The following is a 20,738-nucleotide window of genomic DNA, read 5'->3' as shown; positions in this document are numbered from 1 at the left end:
TGAAAACAATTCACTAAGAAGCCATGGCAACACCATTAGCTTTTTCTTGTTACCGCCATCCGAGTCGACAATGCTGGAGACATTGACTCCCGACAACAATGTTATGGATTTCTTCTGCTCTTCTGGTGGTGGTTGAGGTCCTTGATTCTTCAAGATGTTGGACCAATCTTCCAGAGAGGAATCCGAGAGACAAGGGGAAGAAGAATGCAAGGATGTGCTGGCCCCAACTACAGGTACTAGTTCATCCCCCAGAAGGGCCAGTATGAGCTCCAGGGGTCTCCAGTCCTTTAGCTGGAGCAGAAGTGTGAGAACCTTCATCCCTAGTCCATCGGTGGTAAGAAGGGAAGGAGGTGCTGGGGAGGTTGCAGAAGGTAGAAGAGGAGAGGAAGCTTCATTGGGACTCAACAAGCCTTTGCTTGATCTTAATATGGTTGAATTTCCAGTTTTCATCAGAAAAAACGTAATGCCAGAGACTGGCTGCTCCTGCCAACAAATCATTGTTTTTTTAATATCAGATATCATGTCAACCCTTTTAGTTTTTGTTGTGTATTAATTTGATTAGGTCAGACTGAGGAGGGATTTGGGTTAAAAACATTTGAATATGTTGAAATACGATGTTAGTTTGCAAACAAAAAATAATAATAAGTATTTACTCCTGCGGCTGAAATAATTGATATTATGGGCAAAATGTTCTTCCTTTCGAGCTGTAAGAATAATTTGAGTTAGTCGGTGGGTGATTTATCAGCGTGCGGAGCTTCCAGTCCTAGTTCCAAACTCTGTGACCTTGTCAAAGTGACAGTGCCCAAGCTTCCCCTCTCTCCAGCTCCGCAAACTATAAATTGTCAGTTTCTAGGGCAGGTACAATGTCATTTGTGTCTGGATATAATAAAGGGAGCACTCAGGATTTTTCAGGCAGAAAATCCATTTTGCGTCCTACCATCTGGTGGGATATACACTTTGACAGCAGAGGTACCTTTAATCCCCGGAGGCTACACTTACATCAGATTTCTGAAAAACACACACACAAGACAGCACAAAAGCATGATCCTCTACCCATTAAAATGGGATTGTTTACTCTAGTCCATGTTTTTACATGTAACCCTTTGTTTTCTAATGGAAACAGATGGGGCTAGTGACGGAAAGGGTTAAAGGCGTTTATACTGCAAGACTAAGAATACAGGTAATATCACTGTATAAAAATAACAATAATTGGGTCATGCTGCCTGTCTGATCATTAGTTTGGGTGAGGTCACAGGTACACACTTACACAATGATGCAATAAGGAGTTGTATTTGTATACAGCTGTGATTTTCCTCCCCATGGGGCAACCCCAGGGGAATTCTGTAATTCATACTATAAGGATTAACCCACTCACCCAATATCTCATGATATATTGCTTCAACTTGTGGTTATTGTGATATAATTTAACATTATAACCCCCCCAAAAAAAATGCACCCCCAAAACTGACAGCACGATTTTATATGAAAAGGCAACTTTTACCAGTTACTTGTACACAACAGCATTCACAGTGCAATAACAGCTGCAGGTTAACCCTTTTGAGTCCCAAAAGGGAACACTCCTCCCCCATTCATTGAAAAGGTTAACCCCTTAATGGGTGCTATTTCATCGATAACAGCAGTTTAATGGCATGAAGCGTTTCCCAGTCACTTTCATGCAAGAGGTAATGTATACCCTTGGAAATACAGAAGGGTGTTAGTTATACTTATTGTTATTATTATTATTATTATTATTATTATTATTATTATTATTATTATTATTATATAATTGTGTGTATTGATGCTATCATTACTACTACTGCTATTTTTTATTTTTGTATTATTATTATTCATTTTATTATTATGTTATTATTACTACTATTATATTATTAGAGTATTATTATGAGTTATTTGTTTATGTTATTATTATTATTATTATTATTATTATTATTATCCATTTCTTTTATCCATTTCTACCCCCTGATCGCGGGGTTGGGGCAGAATGTGAGGCTGTGGAGGCTGCAGACAGATCCTCCCCCTGACTGCAGTCAGTTAGCGCCTTCAGCACCCCGGACAGCTCCGGCCTCCGCACGATTTATTGGCCCGAGGACAAAGGAGCTGGAAGGAGGCAATTACCCCGACCCCCCCCCCCCCTGCTGCCCATTAGCAGATTGCACCGGCGCATCTTCCACTCGGAGCTGCCCCCACCGCCACTATCTGTTCTCCCGTGCCGGACAGGACAGGGTTAAAGCTCATAGACACGTAAGCGTTCACTCCCCTATGGGGAAGATGCCTATTGCAGGGAGCGCTCGCAACGTCGGGCGTTCTATCTGATCGAAGGCTGAGCTCTTTCGTTATTTCGCCCCGGCGGCTGGAGCTGATTTCATCCTCTGTATCATTCAACAGGATCTGCAGGGAGAGCTGCGGCTGGAGAGAGGACCTGCGCCCAGCCCAGGCCACCCCACGTCCAGCTTCTTCTGGCATTTGGGGTCCATTTGTGCTGCTCTTCTGGTTGAGGTCCTCGATTTCCCAAGATGTTGGACCCATCTTCCAGCGAGGAATCGGATGGCCAAGGGGAAGAAGAATGCAAGGAGGTGCCGGCCCCGACCACGGGGACTAGGTTGTCCCCCAGTAGGACCAGCGAGAGCTCCGGGGGTCTCCAGCCCAGTAGCCGGAGCAGCAGTGTGAGACCCTCCAGCCCTAGCCCATCGGTGGTCAGCGAGAAGGAGAAGGAAGAGCTGGAGAGATTGCAGAAGGAAGAAGAGGAGAGGAAGAGGAAGCTTCAGCTCTATGTGTTTGTAATGAGGTGCATCGCCTACCCTTTCAATGCCAAGCAGCCCACCGACATGGCGAGGAGGCAGCAGAAGGTAAGAGGAGAACAATAGGGGGTGGGAGTGGGACTCCACGCAGGGCTTCACCTGCACCTCCACAGCCTAGGAAGGTGATATGTGCTCAGCCATGTGTGCCAGCCTAGGGTATCAGAGGCCTCCTCAGCACAAGTCATTACCCTGGATCCTTCAATGGAGCCTCATGCAGGGTATTCTGATTTATTTCCTGCCATCAGGTCTCTGTTGGGTTAATTTTTTTTTACAACGAATGGGGGATGGGGAGGATTATTCCTTCAAGGAGAAAAAAAAGAAGGAGGCCCTCGTACTTCTCCTGTGCCTTTAAGGGCTTTAAATCCACTCTACCATTGTCTCATATAGATATGAAAGTTGCTGCATAACCTCTTGCACATCTTAGATCTTAAGCCGAGTAACTTATAAAAGAAAGGTGACCTGCGTCCAAGAGGTTCTTCAGCAGCTATGTCCTTCACTGGAGTCTCCACAGATGTCCTCTATACCAGCTCTTGGGGTTGTTGAAGAACCCCTATCTCCACCACCACCTCCATTAACGCCTTGATCCCTATATATATATGAATCCCCTACAAATAAAATGTAAGCTTGATTTGTACTTAACCATTTGGGTCCCAGAACCATGTGTAGCCAATCCATGTAACACAGTTATATAAAGGCACACCAGTGATCATTCATGGTAAAGGAAGACCTACTAAGGATTGTCATTGAGCTTAGTGTAAGATCAATGTGGTTTGTGATCAAATCATCAATAAATTCAACAGCATGTCACCTTAAGTAAAAAGGACCAGATGTCCTGTATGGGGAGGGGGGATCTGTCTTACATAATGAATGTAATCTGGTGGTAGGGTATATTTAGAGCCATTGATCTCTCTCTCCCTTTCTCTCCCCCTCTCTCTCTTTATTTGAGGGATGGGACCCCATTACTTGCTTGGAAATAGTCTCCCCAGTCCATAGAGGGACTGATAAGCACATTGATTGTAAATGCAGCATCTCTCTGATCATATAAATCAACAGAAGCCATAGAATCACAATATCTGAGTCCTTCCATAACTCATCTCCTACATCCTAGGCGTCACCAGGACTGGGTCCATGCAACAGCGCCACCTATAGGCGGACTCCCAGGTGACAAGGAGAGAAATCACTTAGAACACAATGTAACAAAATAAGAAGTCAATGTATCTCTTACTCAATGTATCTCTTCTTTGTTGGTGGAATTGCTGCATTTTATGATGATTTTATGATCTGTTTGATCAGTATATTTATTTGGTGCAGCTATATAATAGAAAAGGATAGGGCAGGATCCAGAGCCAGTATATTTACTTAATTGAAGAATATAACATGGGAAGGGATATTGCAAGGATGAAATCATCAAGTATGTGTATGTGGGGGGGGGGGTATTTTGCTAAATTAAAAGCCGCCCTGAAAGCACTTGCCTTGTAATGGAAGTTGGCTGATGCATGGCATTTCAAAACATCAAAGTTTGTGTACTGGGAGCAGACCAACTCATACTGGTAGCGCCTTTGATCGAATGGCGTCAGTGGAAATGCGAAAGATCTCTTTGATGTTTTTAAAAAGTTCTCTCTTTTTACTGATTTGGGGCTCGCATCTCACAGATTTAGGGGGGGGGGCGCAGAAGTCCTATTCAGATCAATCATGTCCACTTGTGCGGCTAATTGCTTTTGAAATCATGGGCACTGTTTATGAAACACAGCGAACGTGTTTGGATTAAAGACCTTATTATGGAGATATTTGCATTATTTGCGTCTCACGCTTAGGGATAAACAGGGACAGCTATATGCCATTACGCTCTTTTTTTGTGAATAGCTTATTAACATTAGAACTCCATATAGTCACAAATTCACGTAAAAACTGTTGCTTTCATTTCTGTGTAAATAATCTTTTATGGTGTATGAATTATATTATTTATTATGGTCATCTGGTTATTGTGCTCATTTTCCTTCAATAACCGGCACCGCTGAAAACTAAGAGACAATATCAGTGATTTATTTCACAAAATCTACGCTTTATTTGCATTCCTCTGTTAACAAAATGTGGTTTATATATTTTGTCATGTGGAACTCAGTACTGATTCACAGTTAAATGGCATGCACCGTGCAGGTAGAATGCTTGTCCTCCTGTTTTCAAGGTAGTTATTCCTTAATATCTTGGAAATCCAAGTGGGATTTTATTCATACAAGTATTTTAGATGGTACAAAACCATCTGGTTGCATTGCGATAGATTTTGGCTGCTGTTTGGGAGGATAGGGCAGATAAGGGGTTAAATGCGAGCGGGCCAGTGTCGCAGACTCATCAATTTCTCAATGACAAACCGCACTGATCCGTACGTAGAGGAAAAGGTGCGCATTATGTTTAAAAATGACTCCTTTTTTTTTTTTTGTTCCAGAGCCAGAAGCAACACCGTGTTTGCTCTCGCCCCTGGCAGTTAAAGGGTTAAAGCCTTTTTTTTTTTTGCGTGTGCCTTATTTCATTGTATTATTGGCCTGAGTCTGGAATAGCACCTGGCAGATGCCGTATCTGGTCGGGCTCTGGAGAGTTTGCTCTGCCTGTCTCCTGAGAGAGAAGTGTGCAGTGTTTGTCTTGGCTTCGTAAAGAGAGTGCTGTTTGTTGCGCATGCACTCGGTGCGAAGTTTAAGTGGGGCAAGGAGACTGTTTCTTAAAGATGATCATCATGGGGGCATCTGAGGCGTGTAAAGATCTACTGCGTCCATGTGGAATACTCACCCCCCCTCTCTCCAGCAAGCGAAATGCATCGGGGGGCGACTAGGCTGTAAAGCTTTTCATTGTCTTCTGTGACAAATCGGAGGAAAAAACAAACAAAAACTCTTTCTTCTTTGGCATCTTCCGATGTTGCACGAGTCTAATGGAAACATTTAAATACTTAAAGGGATTTCACAAAGCCCGGGAGGGAAGATTATTTCAAAGGAGGACAACAAGAGGCCAGAATCTAAAACTAGAGGGTCAGACGCTTTGATGGAATGGAAGGAAGTTTTACTTTACTGAAAGGGTGGTAGATACGTGGAACAGCCTCCCATCAGGAGTTTCTACGTTTCTATCTCAACTCCCTGGTAATGTTTCTTGCTTATCACACTGCCTTGGAACCCACTGCTTTTGCAGAAATTCTTCACAAACTGAGCTATAAATCAATGTTCTGCTTCAGAGGTCAGCTCCGTTTGTGAGGCCTCTAGTATTAGATTATGACCTCTTGTCTCCTCCTTTGGAAAAAAAGTTTCCTCCTGTCCTTGGTTAAATCCCTTTATGTATCTAAATGTTTCCATTAGATTTGTAATGTCCGACAATGAGGAGGGAGCACCAACAAAACCTCACCGTCTCTCTCTATCTCACTCAGTCTCATTCTCTCCCTACCTTCTCTGACAGCAGGTTCTGTGTCTCGATATCTCTCTCTCCCCTTCTCTGCTTCACAATCTGCATTCTTTTCTCCTCTTCAGCGCTCTTCAGCGAACTTTCACAACAGGCCAGAGCCTCCGCGCACACCCACAGGAGACAAATGAGCAAAATAACCGGATGACCATAATACATAATACGAATGGACCAAAGACAAAACAAACAATGTGTCTGAATCATTCTTGATCCCCATTCATATTTCTAGTTTCTCTCCTATCCCCCCCCCCAGCCACACACATTGAGATCCCTTTGTCTTTTCTGTTAATTGTTATCCTACAAACCGCTCACCAGGCTGCCGCTGACGTCCTGACAAGCGCCTCTGTCAATGGCCTCACAAGATAATTCTCCTGTTGTATATATAACCTGGATCTCTTGATGGTGCATGCCCAATATCACTGGATCTCTTTGTAGTATATGCCCAATATTATTGGATCTTCTGTTGATGTATGCTCAATATCTTGGATCTCTTGGTGGTTTATGCCCAATACCATTGGCTGTCTTGGTGGTATATGTCCAATGTCATTGGATCAATTGATGGTGTATGCCCAAGATCATTGGATCACTTGGTAGTTTATGACTAATATCATCTGTTGGTGGTAAATGCCCAATATCATTGGATCTCTTAGTGGTATATACCTAATATTATTGGATTGCTTGGTTGTGTATGCCCCAAACCATTGTCTGTCTTGGTGGTATATGCCCAATATCATTGTCTCTCTTGGTGGTATATGCCCAATATCATTGTCTCTCTTGGTGGTATATGCCCAATATCATTGTCTCTCTTGGTGGTATATGCCCAATATCATTGGATCTCTTGGTGATGTATGCCCAATATCATTGGATCTCTTGGTGATGTATGCCCAATATCATTGTCTCTCTTGGTTGTGTATGCCCAATATCATTGGACCACTTGGTAGTGTATGACTAATATCATTGGATCTGTTGATGGTATATGCCCAATGTCATTGCATCTCTTGGTATTATTTGCCCAATATAATTGGCTGTATTGGTGGCATGTGCCCAATATCCTTCGGTCTCTTGGTAGCGTAGTCCCAATGTCATTAGACCTATAACCAAACCTGCGTGTTGCCATTAAATAAGACAAAACTCAAAATAAACAGCCATTTTCACAAAACATTTTGTGAAATAAACCATGAAAAGCATTTACTCCAGTTGAGAATTGAAACATCTTAATTATATAAAACGACATTTAAACACTAAGTGAAAACATTTAGTGTCCATAACCAACACAACCAATTTATTCAGTTACACGCAAACTAGTGAACATAACCACAAAACGATTCGAAGTGCTAAATGCACATATACACATATATTTAATGTAAAAACACATATTCTGAGCATTTATTTGGTGGTATCCTAAAAACAAATCATATTTATAATTAAAAAAAAACCTTTGGTGAAACAAAACATCATTGTAAAAAAAAATATATAAAAATAAATAATGCTTATATAATAATGATATAATAAGATATCTGAGCCATGTCGACAGATGTCAGATATAAAGTCAAATGACTCAGAATGTTCCTGTATTTGTAGGAATGGAATCCACCAATTATCTTTTCCATAGCATTATCTACAAGACTGCTCCGTTCTGTAATATGCATTCACAGATGACATCGACGCGCCTAACTCCCCCTTCACTTAGAACAAATCACTTTAAATGACAAACTGTTCCCGAACTTTCATCACGGCTGTCACTTGTGTCAGCGCTGTCAGTTAGAAGCGCGGGGCATCCGCATCAATATACGATTTCAGGTGACTCAACGCATAATGGGAAGTCTTATCACCTTTGGTCATGTGGAGGAACTTTGTGGCATTTTACTAAATGATCAATTGAAGCCTAAGAAAAAAAAAATATCGTCTGAATCATTTAATTTCTCTAAAAACATATCAAATAATGAAATTGGGGATGGGCTTTGAAGGTCAAATAGTTGGAATTTAACTTTGGCTCTTCTATTTATAAGTGAGATGTTGTGAGCTCAGTTAAAATTTCTCGTATGACGTTGAAGGCATCTCAACGACTTATCTATACATGCAGAGCCAACTCGGCTCTTCTTGCAGAAGAAGGTCACTTGTCTTGGTCCGGTGGGCTGAGATGTTGAAGTTGATTATAGCTCGTTTGTAATCCACTGGGTAGAAGAATAAATACTTATTTTTGGGTCCAAAAAAATGAAATCAATCTGTTCAACTAAACAGCTGGTCTGAATATGTTAACTGATCTACCCCGTGGTCTAGTTATCCCATTTTGGGTCTGTTTGGAGCCAGAGATCCGTGAAAGGCATTGCTTTAAAAATAATATTGCAATCCTCTCCGGAACTCAAGGCAATAATATATTAATAGGTTCGGGATTTCGATGTCCCGTTAAATTGTGTATGATACATCAAGCTCCACTGATTTATAGAACAGAATTCTATTTACTGGAATTGCGTGACAATCTTCAGCGTTCAATTATGTATTTTCTGGTGACTGGTCTCATTATAACGTTAATAAAAATATTATTGTGTGTATAAATGTCTTGTTTGGTTATCAGTTGGCATCAGTAGAAACAAGACTATTGCACGTCCCTTGATTAATAATTTGTGAGTTCATTCACTGTTTCCAAGAAATATACAAAAAAGCCTTCAGTTCTGTAACTTTTTCCAGTATAGGGAAAAGTTAATTGTTTTAAAGATCTAATCTTCTTCAGACATCACAGGTACCCCAAAAACAGTTTTTTACCATAGCTTATCATACCTACTGCAGCCAACCCAGATGATCTGAAAACACAGAAACATAGTCCCTGTTGGCAGATCGGCCCCATTCGGCCCATTTGTCTACTCGTTTTGCCTGCTGTAAAGACTCCAACCTTAATCGGTCGTTGGTCTCGTCTTAGATTCAGGAGCCATATGCCTATCCCATGCGTGTTTATGTTCCCCCGGTGCATTGGACATGTAGAAAACACACTGAACACGTAGAACACCCCAGGTCTGGTATACATTGGCTTGCTTCGCTCCATACACATTTACTCGTAATTATAAAGTCATAGAATTAGCATAGAGAGAATCTGCATAGTCCTCAACTCGACCATCAAAAAGCCCAAGAGTTCAAAGCTTGTTGTAGGTGTCCAGTTGGCTCTTTAATGGGCGCAGGTGGATCCATCAGGAAGACGAAGTGAAGGAATGTATAGCCAGTACCGATGAGAGAAACGTCTTGAAAACTTGAATCATTTGGTTCTGTCGGCTGTTTTATTGCAAAACAGAGGGTTTTTTTAAGGACTTTTTAAATACAGGAGGGCTAGCGGGTAAAATAATGGATGTTTTGTTCAAGCGAAGGAAGGACTGACGATAGATGAAACATACTGTGCAGAGCAGGCCTGGAAACAGAAGGCAGAGAGCACTCGGCATCTGAGCTGGGACGCCATTAGAAGCTTTCTGGCAAGAGAGCGCGTGTTTGGAGATGGAGCTCGTGAGTCACTTTCATTAGCTTGTATCTGTATGAAGATCACTCTGTATAACCTGCCATTCCTATCATGTACGAAGGGGACATTTAATATTTTCCTTGCGTGACCCTCTCTCTCTGGAAGCAAATCTCCAACAGAAGTACAATCTTAAAGAAATTGCAGTCTTGGCTATTAGTTGAAGGAACCGAGAGGCTCAGCCAGAGAGATTTTTATTCCGGTTCCTTCTCCTGAATCCAATTTACAGACCTGAAGAAGTGGGAGCGGAAATTACCCCGATGAGTCCTCTTAATTAGCGTCGCAATTTTTGATTTATTTTGAGATACGGCGTTCCACTTGTGTAATTTTAACAAAATTACACAAATTAGCTTCCATCTACATGGAACATTTCGCTCCATTAGCCTCTATTTTTCTGCCTTAAAATTACATAAATTGATCAATTTTCCAAAGTAGAAGTTATTCTTCACCAAGGGACCATTAGGCTTACCCGCCATTTACTGGCTGGATCCAGGTACTGGTGATGGTTACTGCATTCATTGATATCATTTTTTTTTTTTAATATTGGTGCGATCACCGTGAACATTCCATTGGTTGTTATAGTGAATAAACCATATTTATGAACTAGAACCTTCAGACACAACCCATAGTCAACGTACTGATGGCAGAGGACCTCTTCTCACACTAAGGTTCCTATGATAAATGATCCAAAAATCACTTTAATTACTCAAAGGCTGCATGGATGGCACAGGTTAGGTTTTCGCCCTTGGAATCTTATCGGATTCCGCACCGGGAGGCTTTCAAACCATCTCTGGAACCGTTCTCTCTCCATCTATTACATATCAGAATAAAGTCATTGCAACTCAAACAAGACAACCGTGGGACTTCATAGATTTTTTCTAGTAAGCAACTAAAATACTGGATAACATCAGATGCTACAAATAGATTTTCCGTACGCATCCATCCTGTAAATGTATTTATTAAGAGCTCTTGTGGTTCTCCATCCCAAGATTCTGTAGATCATCCTCTTGAAACATTAACCCCTTAATAGCCCATAGCGAAGATTTGATTCCGGCTCGCCAAATGTGTCACCCTGTTGGCTCTAATATCAGTTCTTGTAGGAACCTTGACTTGTCATTGTCACCTGCATTCAAGCAGGGATATCAACCATAACATACTGGGAGCAAAAGCAGCCATTGGGAGTCTTATATATGATCACAGCGGTGGGAGAATAGGAAGGGGTCAGATCCAGACTGTGTGACCCCGAGAATCTGCCCCTTCACCTATACACATGACATTTAAATCCAGCTCAGGCTACGACATAACATTTCATTTTTCCCAACATATTGAGAGAAAAAAAGAATAATTTGCTAGCGAAAGAAAGTGAAAAGGAGTCTGGAAATGCTATGTGACTGACTGACTCCAAAAATGTAACTTACAAAAACGTGTTAATTTACCTTTTTAATAATAAATGTATGTTAATAGCTGTAAAGCACCATGGTCTGTATGCAGAATATACATATATATAAAAAAAAATAGGCAGAGTATTTGCCAACCCGTGGATTTTGTAGGTTGATATATTTAATTTCCAACTACAAAATTGCAAGTATTTAGTGTAATTCAAATAAAGTATTTTTAGGGCAAATCTCATTTTAGTATATTGTATATTAAGTACCGTAGATTTTTTTTTCACAATGCTCTTGATTGTTGATTGATAATAGCAGGACTAGAAGGAGAGGCGCAATCATGGTATGATGGGCTTGCATTTTGGGTTCTCTTCTTAGGATTTGGAAGTGTAATAATTCTCTGGTAAATAATGCAACATGACATGGGCATGACACGTTTCCCAAGCTGGCGAGGCGGACAAAGTCTTCATTCAGCAATTTTATTTCGAAATGCTTCTCTGATCTGACTCACCTCACCGTCTCTCGTGATGATTTGATTCATTTGCTCGGGAAATCTAGAGAATAGGACTGAGCGAGAGCCAGGAGAATATTCACCTTTCAGGCATCCCTAGGCCAACCTAGAGCAGCACCACCAGCCGCCTATTTACAGTAAAAGGTGTTGTGTGCCTTTAAGAGACAGAGTGCCGAGATATGAGGTCATACCTCAGCGTGCCGTGTCTTAAAGACGCACAGCGCCTTTTAAAGATGGCTATGGAGTAGAGAGGCTTTTTGGGCAAACCAAAGACCCCCTCTTGTAACTGGCTTATTGTGCTGCAGGACACCGGGGGCCTTGATCGCCCAAGAGGTCCTGGTTTTCTAGCAGGGGGACTTCCATCTCCTGGACCTTCTGCCTTAGTCCTGTGCTTGGTTTGCCTCGGCCAGTATACATCACTAGTCAGAGCTATGAACCAAAAGTTGTATCCCAAAATAATTGAAGGTCCCCTGTATGTCGGTGGGTAGTGTAGATGTTTAATGGACAAGTTGAGGACCGCTTAGAACTTCCAGTGCCTTGAAGCAGCCTCACAGTCAGGGCCAGACTGGGGATGACTAAAGGGTGCTGGCACTTTAAGGCCAGTGGACGTCAAATCATGTACGTGCGGGTGCCCTTGGCCATCAGCCCACAAGGCATTCGCCAGATGGCCAGTCCGGACCTATACACAATCACGGTCCACCACATTCTAAAGACTTAAAACTAATCTGTGCGATGATATCAAGAGCGAAATCTTTCTGGAGATATTATAGAAGGAGCCGAGGGAACCTCTGGGAAGTGACTGCGTATATTTCACTTACCAGCAGCAACGTCCTTGCACGTTTTCAATTCTTTTATTCTTCATACCGTTTAATAAATGTTCTCGACGTCCGGCGCTAGATATCCGTGCCCTTTCCTTAACGTTTATTACTGGAGCTTTCTTTTATTTATCCGACGGCCTCGTTTCCACCTAAAAAAAAGCTGTTTAATATGCAGATGTGGATAACGCTGCTATTTTTATCATTTGTTTCTGCGTGTTAACCTCATGCCGATTCCTCTTGGCCAATTCAGCAGTTTCATCTCAAAAAGACTTTCGCACTTTCTCGTTCTGTTTTATTTAATATTTATATATTTGTAATTAAAATGGAGTTGTTTTTTTAAATGTCACGTTTTTAGTGTGATGTTGACAGATAGCGGCAGGGCCATCATTTTCATCATTTTGATTTGGTTAAATAAAAAATACCTAAAAACTAAAGAATCTTAAGGCAGCCATCTAATTTTGCTATAGATTACACCTCGCTGCTTCAAAGCCTACGGTAGGTTTGCAATATGCCGGGATTATACTTAATATTTCAAAAGCCTTAAATTTAAATTCTCCGCTTGATAAAAGACTCTTTAATTAGGTCCTGAGGAGTGCTTTGCAATAGATTTTTGAACTTTAAAGAAAATGTTTAAAAAATTCTCTGGAACAGTTGATACATTGATGATAAAAAAAAAATTAAATAATAAAAAAATATATATATATATTTTTTGTGTTGTTTAATGTATTTTTGAATATTGCATTTGTAATAATTACGGAGGGTGTATTATATATTAAAGATTATGCTAACACAGTTGTATTAAGTAAACAATATATTGTTGAATGGCATTTTTAATCTATAGTTTCCTCTTTTAACCAAATATGGATATTTTAGAAATATAAAGAATAACCGGAATAAAATCACAGAGCTGGAGGGCAGGAAGTGTCTGGAACGTTGGCCAATAAATTAACAGACACAGAAATTGATGATAATTATTATTTCTGATGCCTTCTATATTCACCAGATGCTCGGAGAGTTCTCCTTCTTGTCTTGTTAAATTATTAGTCATTTGCAAAAAAAAAAAAAAAAAAAAAGTTATTACGGCTATTGAATTTGTTCTCTAAAGAAATTAATTCCCGGTACTTTCCAGGCAGATCGTTCCTCCAACTGAAATCTATAATGATCAATTCTATTTCTGACAAGAGAGGAAAGTGGTTTGGAGAACCGTCAGTATGTGAGCAGACTGGACGCGGCAAGCCGCAGAATGAAAATCTAATCAGCAGTTCACATAGGTTCTTGTATAAGTGAAGCTATAGCGTTTTCCCAAAGGGCCGACTATCTATCAAAGACCTGCGGGCTGCCTGCAAGCATTTCCCAAGAGTTCTATGGCTTGACCAAAGGGCGGCCCAATGGTATATGATCTCATATTTTTGAAAGAAGAAAGACCAAGTTATGTCATGGAGGAGAAACAAATAGTCCCATCACAAGGGTTTGTTCAGATGTCTCTTTGACCCCAGTTCCCAATCACACCCTTCAAAGAAAAACGTTCCGATGATTCTAGAAGCAAAATTCTAAAAGGCCCCATGGCAAGTGAGAAACTGGGCATGGAATAATAAATGTATCTTTTAGAAAGGGTCACAGCTCGATTTGGTTGACCGTTAATGATCTCGACCTCAACAAAGAAGTTCAATAAGTCTTACAACGGAGTCAAAACATTAAGAAACTGTAATGTCCATGATACTCATAGAAGACCATATGAGGAAAACTCATAGTATGTAATATTGCATAATCCTGTTCCTTGTGGAGGTCCTAAACCTAAAAGAAACTTGGCCCGCCAAAGCTCCCCATGTTTCTGTACTCCCCTGGAGACCCATTAGAAGCCTCAGCCCTGGATCTCAAACAATCTCACAACTGTACAAGTTGCCTGGCTCACTTGATAATTGGATCATTTCAATATCTGGGGGTACCGACGTTTAAAAGGACCCCATCATATTAAAGTTTTGAATGCGTCTGCAAGTTACGCTCCACGGTTTCAGGCGTTTATTTGTATCACTGTGATGATGGCCCTGTGACATCAGACATGATGAGGAGGTACATAAAGTAATCCGTAGAACTATCAGAACTATGGAATAAAATATGTAAACACATTAAAGCATTGCTGGATGAGAGCTGGAAAATATTCCACTAGGGGGTTACCATGGAAACCTCACATTTTCACCTTTTTCTGCCGTAAAAGATACATTTGAAAGTCTGTAAAAACTATCAGTCTCCTTTTTTTCTGCATGCATCGCGATCAAGTGATCACATGACCTAAACGTCATCATCGTGACGCAGGTAGCCACAGAAACATGGCCATGGGATGATTTCTTTTGGATAGGGTAGAAAATCAAATTTTTTACCATTAAAGATATTTTTTTCTATGAATCCAACATTAGAGAGGCACAGGAGAGAAAAACCCGAGGAGGCATCAACTATCTGAAAGTAACCACAGGAAAGAAACACTGACCCAAGGACAAGATAGGACTTAAGATATAATATGGCGACTGGGACAGGACTTTGGAGCGGCAAAGATCCGGCAACTTGGGAAATAAAACAACTGGATAAATCTAATAAATGTGACGGGAGACTAACAAAAAGCTTTGTACTGTGAACAAGCAGACTGATGGAAGAGATAAAAGCCTGACGTAGTGGAACAGAAGAAAGGAGCTAACAAGAGTATCCCAGAGGATGGTGACTTCCGCCATTCTTAATATGAGCTGCAGAGGAGCGTTGTTTATCTTATCCCAATCAACATAATGACCGGTTGCGTACAAGGAAAATCATTAATCATACATCTCCGTAGAGCCGCTCCGCAAGGCAGGATGATTTATTCTTTTTTTTTCTTTTTGCAGGAAGCCTGACCTTGAGTTTGACCTCTGCAGAGATCTTTGCGGTCAGCAAGGATCTGACGTTCGTAATGAACAAACCACCATTGACTGATCCAGGCAGATGAGAAGAGGCACCATACTTTGTTTAGAGGCTATTTCAGCAAATACGCCGTTATAACATACCGTCGGAGACGCTGCGCGCGATTAAATTGCATTCTATTGTTAGCCAGGCAATGATGCGTATGATTCCCCTATTAGTTTTACTACAGGTGCTGATTATCATTACTGGTAGTTGCGATGTCCTTTTGTATTTATTGAGTAGCTCCCTATTCCGGAACTTGTAACGCTCTCATACGACCGCAGGGTCGGATTAATATTTCATGAACTGGCGTTTCATGGTCTGCTTTCACGTTCTTTGCCCGATCTTCAGTATTTTCTCAGATTTTCCAGAAAGCCAGCTTTGCCCAGTATACAAAAACAGACTACTGCCTTAAAGGTAGACTCTGATTATAAATACATCTAGGGGTTCCACTTGCTTGGATTCAAGGCATGCGTCCTTCACATGTACGCTTTCACTAGACATCAACGCAACGAGCTTCACAAGTTGAATCCTCAATCTTGAAATCATGGATTTCAAGCACAAGCAATTTCTCTTTCATGCCTTTCATGAAATCATGGCCACCACACGTGTGCAGTATATATTCGACAGCATCATCATTACATCATAGGACCAGAAGGTGGAGGAAGCAATCACTCCAATGGGCAAGAACAAAAAAAAACATGGCGTCCGTACAATCAGGGCCTAAATCCACTGATGAAATTGCTCCAGAATGCTTATGAATACGAACCCCTGACTACATTATACAATACAAAATATATTAAAAATACTAAATATACTAAAAACTTAGGTCTCTTTGCCGCTGGTATAGCTCTGAAGTAGAATACAAACAAAGGCAAGCTAAAGTTGGACCCCAAAGGCTTTAAAGTAAAACTATGCCTCGGGCATTTGGTGCGCAAGGCGGCAGGGAAGCATTTGGCATCGGTGGAAAGCAGAATAAAACTAGAATGCAGCCAAGGATGGGTTTTTTTTTAAGACTTTGATATTTTTAGGCCTTTTTTACATATACTTTCTGATGTTACATTTAGCCACGCGCTTCTCTTCACTTCCTAGACCCAGAACCTCGGTCTGGTCTATCATCGGCAGAAAAGCATTCTTCGTTTACTAGAACGCTACAATTTAACAAGCGGCAGGTGTCGGCTTTTCCTAGAAGTATTAAGAGGCGAATCGACTGATCTGCTCCTTGTGAACGTTCCTTACGTCAGTTACGCCAACCTTTATTTCAAGAGAAATCGAAAAGTGATGATGATGATGAGATCACCTTCAAACCAATGAATGAGATGTAATTCATTTTGGACTTTAAGGTCAAGAAGTCGCTCGCCAGCCAGATCTATTTCTGGATCAGAATGGACGCAATTCTAAAAAGCGCCTGGGGAATCAGTCAAGCGGCCATTAATAATTTCTTATAATTAGTGTCTGTAGACGTGTTTTACAAATTAGAACAAAAAGTGCGCCTATCAAAGGGATTATTAATTGCGTCCGGTGTTTTATATTATACTCATGCGCCTGTCCTTAAATGGCATACGAATATGGGGTATTGTATCCATGGTAACGTCGAAGATCGCATTTTCATTTATGGCCAGTATGGAATTACTTTGAAGATCATTATCGATTGAAAATAATAAGGGTTGAACCAGCAGTGTCAGGAAAAACACCTCCAAAAAAAAGGCTTAAAATGTAATTTTTAAGTATTTGCCCTGAATATTTAGGGGGCTCCTAAAATGGTTTTCATTTGCTACAAAGCGACTTAATGGTGAAACGGTCTATTTAATCTTTGGACGCCATCACTATGAGATTCTCACTCGAAGAACAAGAATAATATCGTATTCTGTATCCCTTCGTACTTTTTCCATTGGCCTTTAAGACGTTGCCTTCTGGGTCCAAACAAGACGTCTTAGGCATTGTTCAGCAAATATTCTCGGCACATCTTTGCTTTGATGATTGGGTCAATCTAAATTAAAAAAAAAAGTAATGTGATTACTATAAGTGGTCACGTTTACCAGAATCTGCCCACTTGAGCAAAAAAAGGCAGCTTTTAACTCAATCGCATTATAGTAGATTTGTCAGCAGTGCTTACTTAATGAACATGTCTTGGAAATACTGTTCTTATAGATTTTTCCCGTACGGATCGTATGGACAAATCACTTCTGTGATTCCAGAAGAAAGTGGTTGAGAAGCCCTCTCCACCACTTGGGGATAGTCGCATCGGTTCGGGAGAAGATGGCGCCTTTGGTCAAAGTTGACACCTTTTATTTGGCTGATATAAAAAAGATGTGACCTTGGATGTCTCCAAAGCTTATGGGACTTTAATTGTTTTTGTTACATTGGCCTTCTAAAAAGTACCAGCTTCGAAATAAAGACTCCATCCCTCAAGGCTTGGATTTCGGCGAGGTCGAGTTATCATGACTATAGACATTCTTGCCTTTGGTTAATTATCTTCCAAACTGGAGAGACCATTAATTATTGGGGGATCTGCTTCCATTAGACTTAAGCTTTGTAAATAGTTCTTACGGGCATATAAAACAGCTATTGATCTTGTAAATTGCTTAAGAGTCTCTTGTTAAATGATAAGTGTAGATAAGTAGTTGTTTTTTTTTTTTTTTGCTATTTAATGAAACCAGCTATAATCTTCTCATTCCTCACCTCTCATAGTGTATCGTAAATTATACGGAGAACAAATTGTCATTTTTTTGTTATTTAAAAGATATTCTTGGTGCTCCGAAACCTGTAAGCCTTGTATGCGTCTGAGGCTGAGCCAGACCTGTTTTTCAGGATCGGTTCTGTGGCTTTTGATTATTTGATGCCCTGCCGCTGTTTGATAATAATATACCTATTAGAAACGTGAATAATTCATGATTACGGGATAGCGAGGTGTACGCATTTTTCAGAATCACAAAATACATATATTTCATTTACATTGATCGGTATGGAGTCCTGTAAAGATCAAATGCCAGTTAAATGATAGGTTAATTCGCCACTAAGTAACGCTAATGTCAGAACGTTTTAGGAATAATAACAGATATCTCAAACAGCTTTAGGTTTGCTAGATTGATTTATTTTAAAATGAGAAAATAATATAATAATAATATAAATGTAATTATAATTTTATAATAATGATATAATATAATTGTAATTATAATTATATAATATTTTTTTTTCTAAATCAGACTGCATATACATTAAAATTAAAACACACTATATTTTTTTTTGGTTGACTTTATTAATTGTGTTGATAAATTGGCTGTAGTGTGCTCATCCTTGGGTTCTACAAACGTGCAGACGTTGCAGTACATCTGCCATGCATAAACCCAAGCCTGTGATACCTATTTTATGTTAAATACAATTGAAGTGCATTTCTCTGAGCATTTTATTGCATGCAAATCGGTGCCAGCATTCTCTAGTTATTAAGACTTCTTCTGTCTTCATTTGCTCCGCCCCTACTGCCTCTGCTCAAAGCAGTGAGCATACTGCAGTATGCTTCTTGCACATGCTCAGTGGAACTCCCATTCTAGGCCATGAAAGCTGAGTTTCAATTGGAATCAATGAGACTTGCAGCAGCCAATCACATGTATTTATCTGTGTGATCGGCTGCTGCATCCATGACGTCAAGGAGAGTACTACTGAGCATGTGCAAGAAGCATACTACAGTATGCTTTCAGTAAAGGCAGTTGGGGAGGATTTGAGACAGAAATTGTATTTCTAACCTTAATAACTAGTCAATTAAATAAAAATAGACTTCTGGCGACTCATTTAACAGTTTTTCTGCCTTTATCTGGATTAGTGCAGTTTAGGGTATCTTAGAATGATTGTATTTTTTTCAGCCTTATGTATTCTGTAACAATGTAACACACGGTATGTTTTATGTTCTTCCCGTTCGATTGATCTATACGAGCGGTGGTTGTTACTAGCGAGTGCTCCTTGTTATGTGTTTAAGTGACCTTGGGAGTCCGGGAAGATTCTCCGTCCTGTGCGGTTTACAGGATACTGCAGATCTCATGCAGAACTGAAACTGACAAGCCGCAGCCAGCTCTGCAACGGCCAGCACTTTTATCCTGGCTCGGGTCGCACGAAGCTATGTTTCTCAGCAACCGGAAAATGACTGAATCATGATTCTTCGCCGCTTTCGTTTGCGGTAAATAATAACCTAGAATGTTGTATATTTATGTTTTACGCCCAAAATAAAACAAAAACAAACAAACAAAAAATGAAACAAAACCTGCGAGTGTGTTTTGTAATAATCTGATTGGACTGCGTGTCGCCTCTATAAAATCTATGCGGCTTTTTACTTAAATTTTGCTTTTTATGTGTGCCTCGGTGATGAGTGCAGCCTTGTTAGTCTGCTGGGAATAGTTCATTCCAACATAATTGTATCTAGCGACTTTTAAATTATATGACCAGGATCTTAAAGTTTAAACGGCCCATCATAAAGACTCTCAGAAAGAACTCTAACAGCCCTTGACTGGTTCTAAAACTCTTGTTCGGGGAAAACAGAGAAATTCTAAGCTCACCAGTCACCAGTGGCAAAGGAAAAATGTAAAATATTACATAGTAAAAAAAAAAATGGGATGTTATGCATCTGGCTTGCCAATTTCAGCAATTCATAGGAATGCCCAAAAATGAGGAGCGGCCCCAAGAAAACAAATACATCCGTATTTTCTCTCTACACTTCTCTTTCTCTGTTGTATTATTATTAGTGTTGTACTCCCTCAACAGGGCGTATGTTCGGCACACACCACGGGGACAGCCTAGTGTCCTAGCCTAGGACAAGTTGACCAAGTTTAGAGAGAGCGTGTGAGGGAGCGTGTGGGAGAGTGTAAGTGAGAGTAGGTAAAATAGTGAGCCCCCGAATTTCATCTGAACCAAAAAAGAAACCAAATTTGTTGTCTGAAGATTAATCAACAGTCGTTAATCGCAGTCATTTCTGACCCATGTGCAGAAGTCTACTTGGCATCAAGGATGTTATCTTGTATGGTCAGAATCTGTCCATGTACCCGACATTGATGATAATATGCTCTCAGAGATGGGTCTCTGTTCTTGAAGGTAGCCTTTTACCCAAGGACTCGGGTAGTCATATATGGGATGTCTAAGCATTGACCTTGACCTTGGTGTCTGGCCACCCACCATAAGATCCATAGAGTACAGACAAACCTGATGTGTTTTCGAGTGAGATATCCATATTTGTGATGGGCAGATTTGTTTTTCATTGTGCTTCTACTCTTCTTCGCATTGTTTGTCTAAAACCCAGGAACCCAACGTGATAAAACCAGGCTTGTATTTTATATTTGGTAATGAGAAGACATTCACCAC

General features: G+C 40.5%; 1 protein-coding gene across 13 annotated transcripts in view; it reads left to right on the top strand.

The window, feature by feature from the left end:
• Window positions 1-2,287: 2,287 nt before the first annotated feature.
• Window positions 2,288-20,738, top strand: part of CADPS (calcium dependent secretion activator) — a 144,555-nt gene continuing 126,104 nt past the window's right edge. For 7 of the 13 annotated variants that reach the window (XM_053470217.1, XM_053470212.1, XM_053470211.1 and 4 more), the window contains exon 1: window positions 2,288-2,864. In XM_053470217.1, the coding sequence (XP_053326192.1) occupies window positions 2,532-2,864 (333 nt within the window). In that variant the 5' untranslated portion in view covers window positions 2,288-2,531. The remainder of the gene's footprint in view (window positions 2,865-20,738) is intronic. The other 6 variants (XM_053470218.1, XM_053470219.1, XM_053470216.1 and 3 more) reach the window with 1 other exon arrangement.

The sequence above is a fragment of the Spea bombifrons genome, chromosome 6, assembly GCF_027358695.1.
Source record: "Spea bombifrons isolate aSpeBom1 chromosome 6, aSpeBom1.2.pri, whole genome shotgun sequence".
NCBI classification, from domain to species: Eukaryota; Metazoa; Chordata; class Amphibia; order Anura; family Pelobatidae; genus Spea; species Spea bombifrons.
Note: the sequence above shows the minus strand (reverse complement) of the source record. Positions and strands in the feature narration are given on the sequence as shown.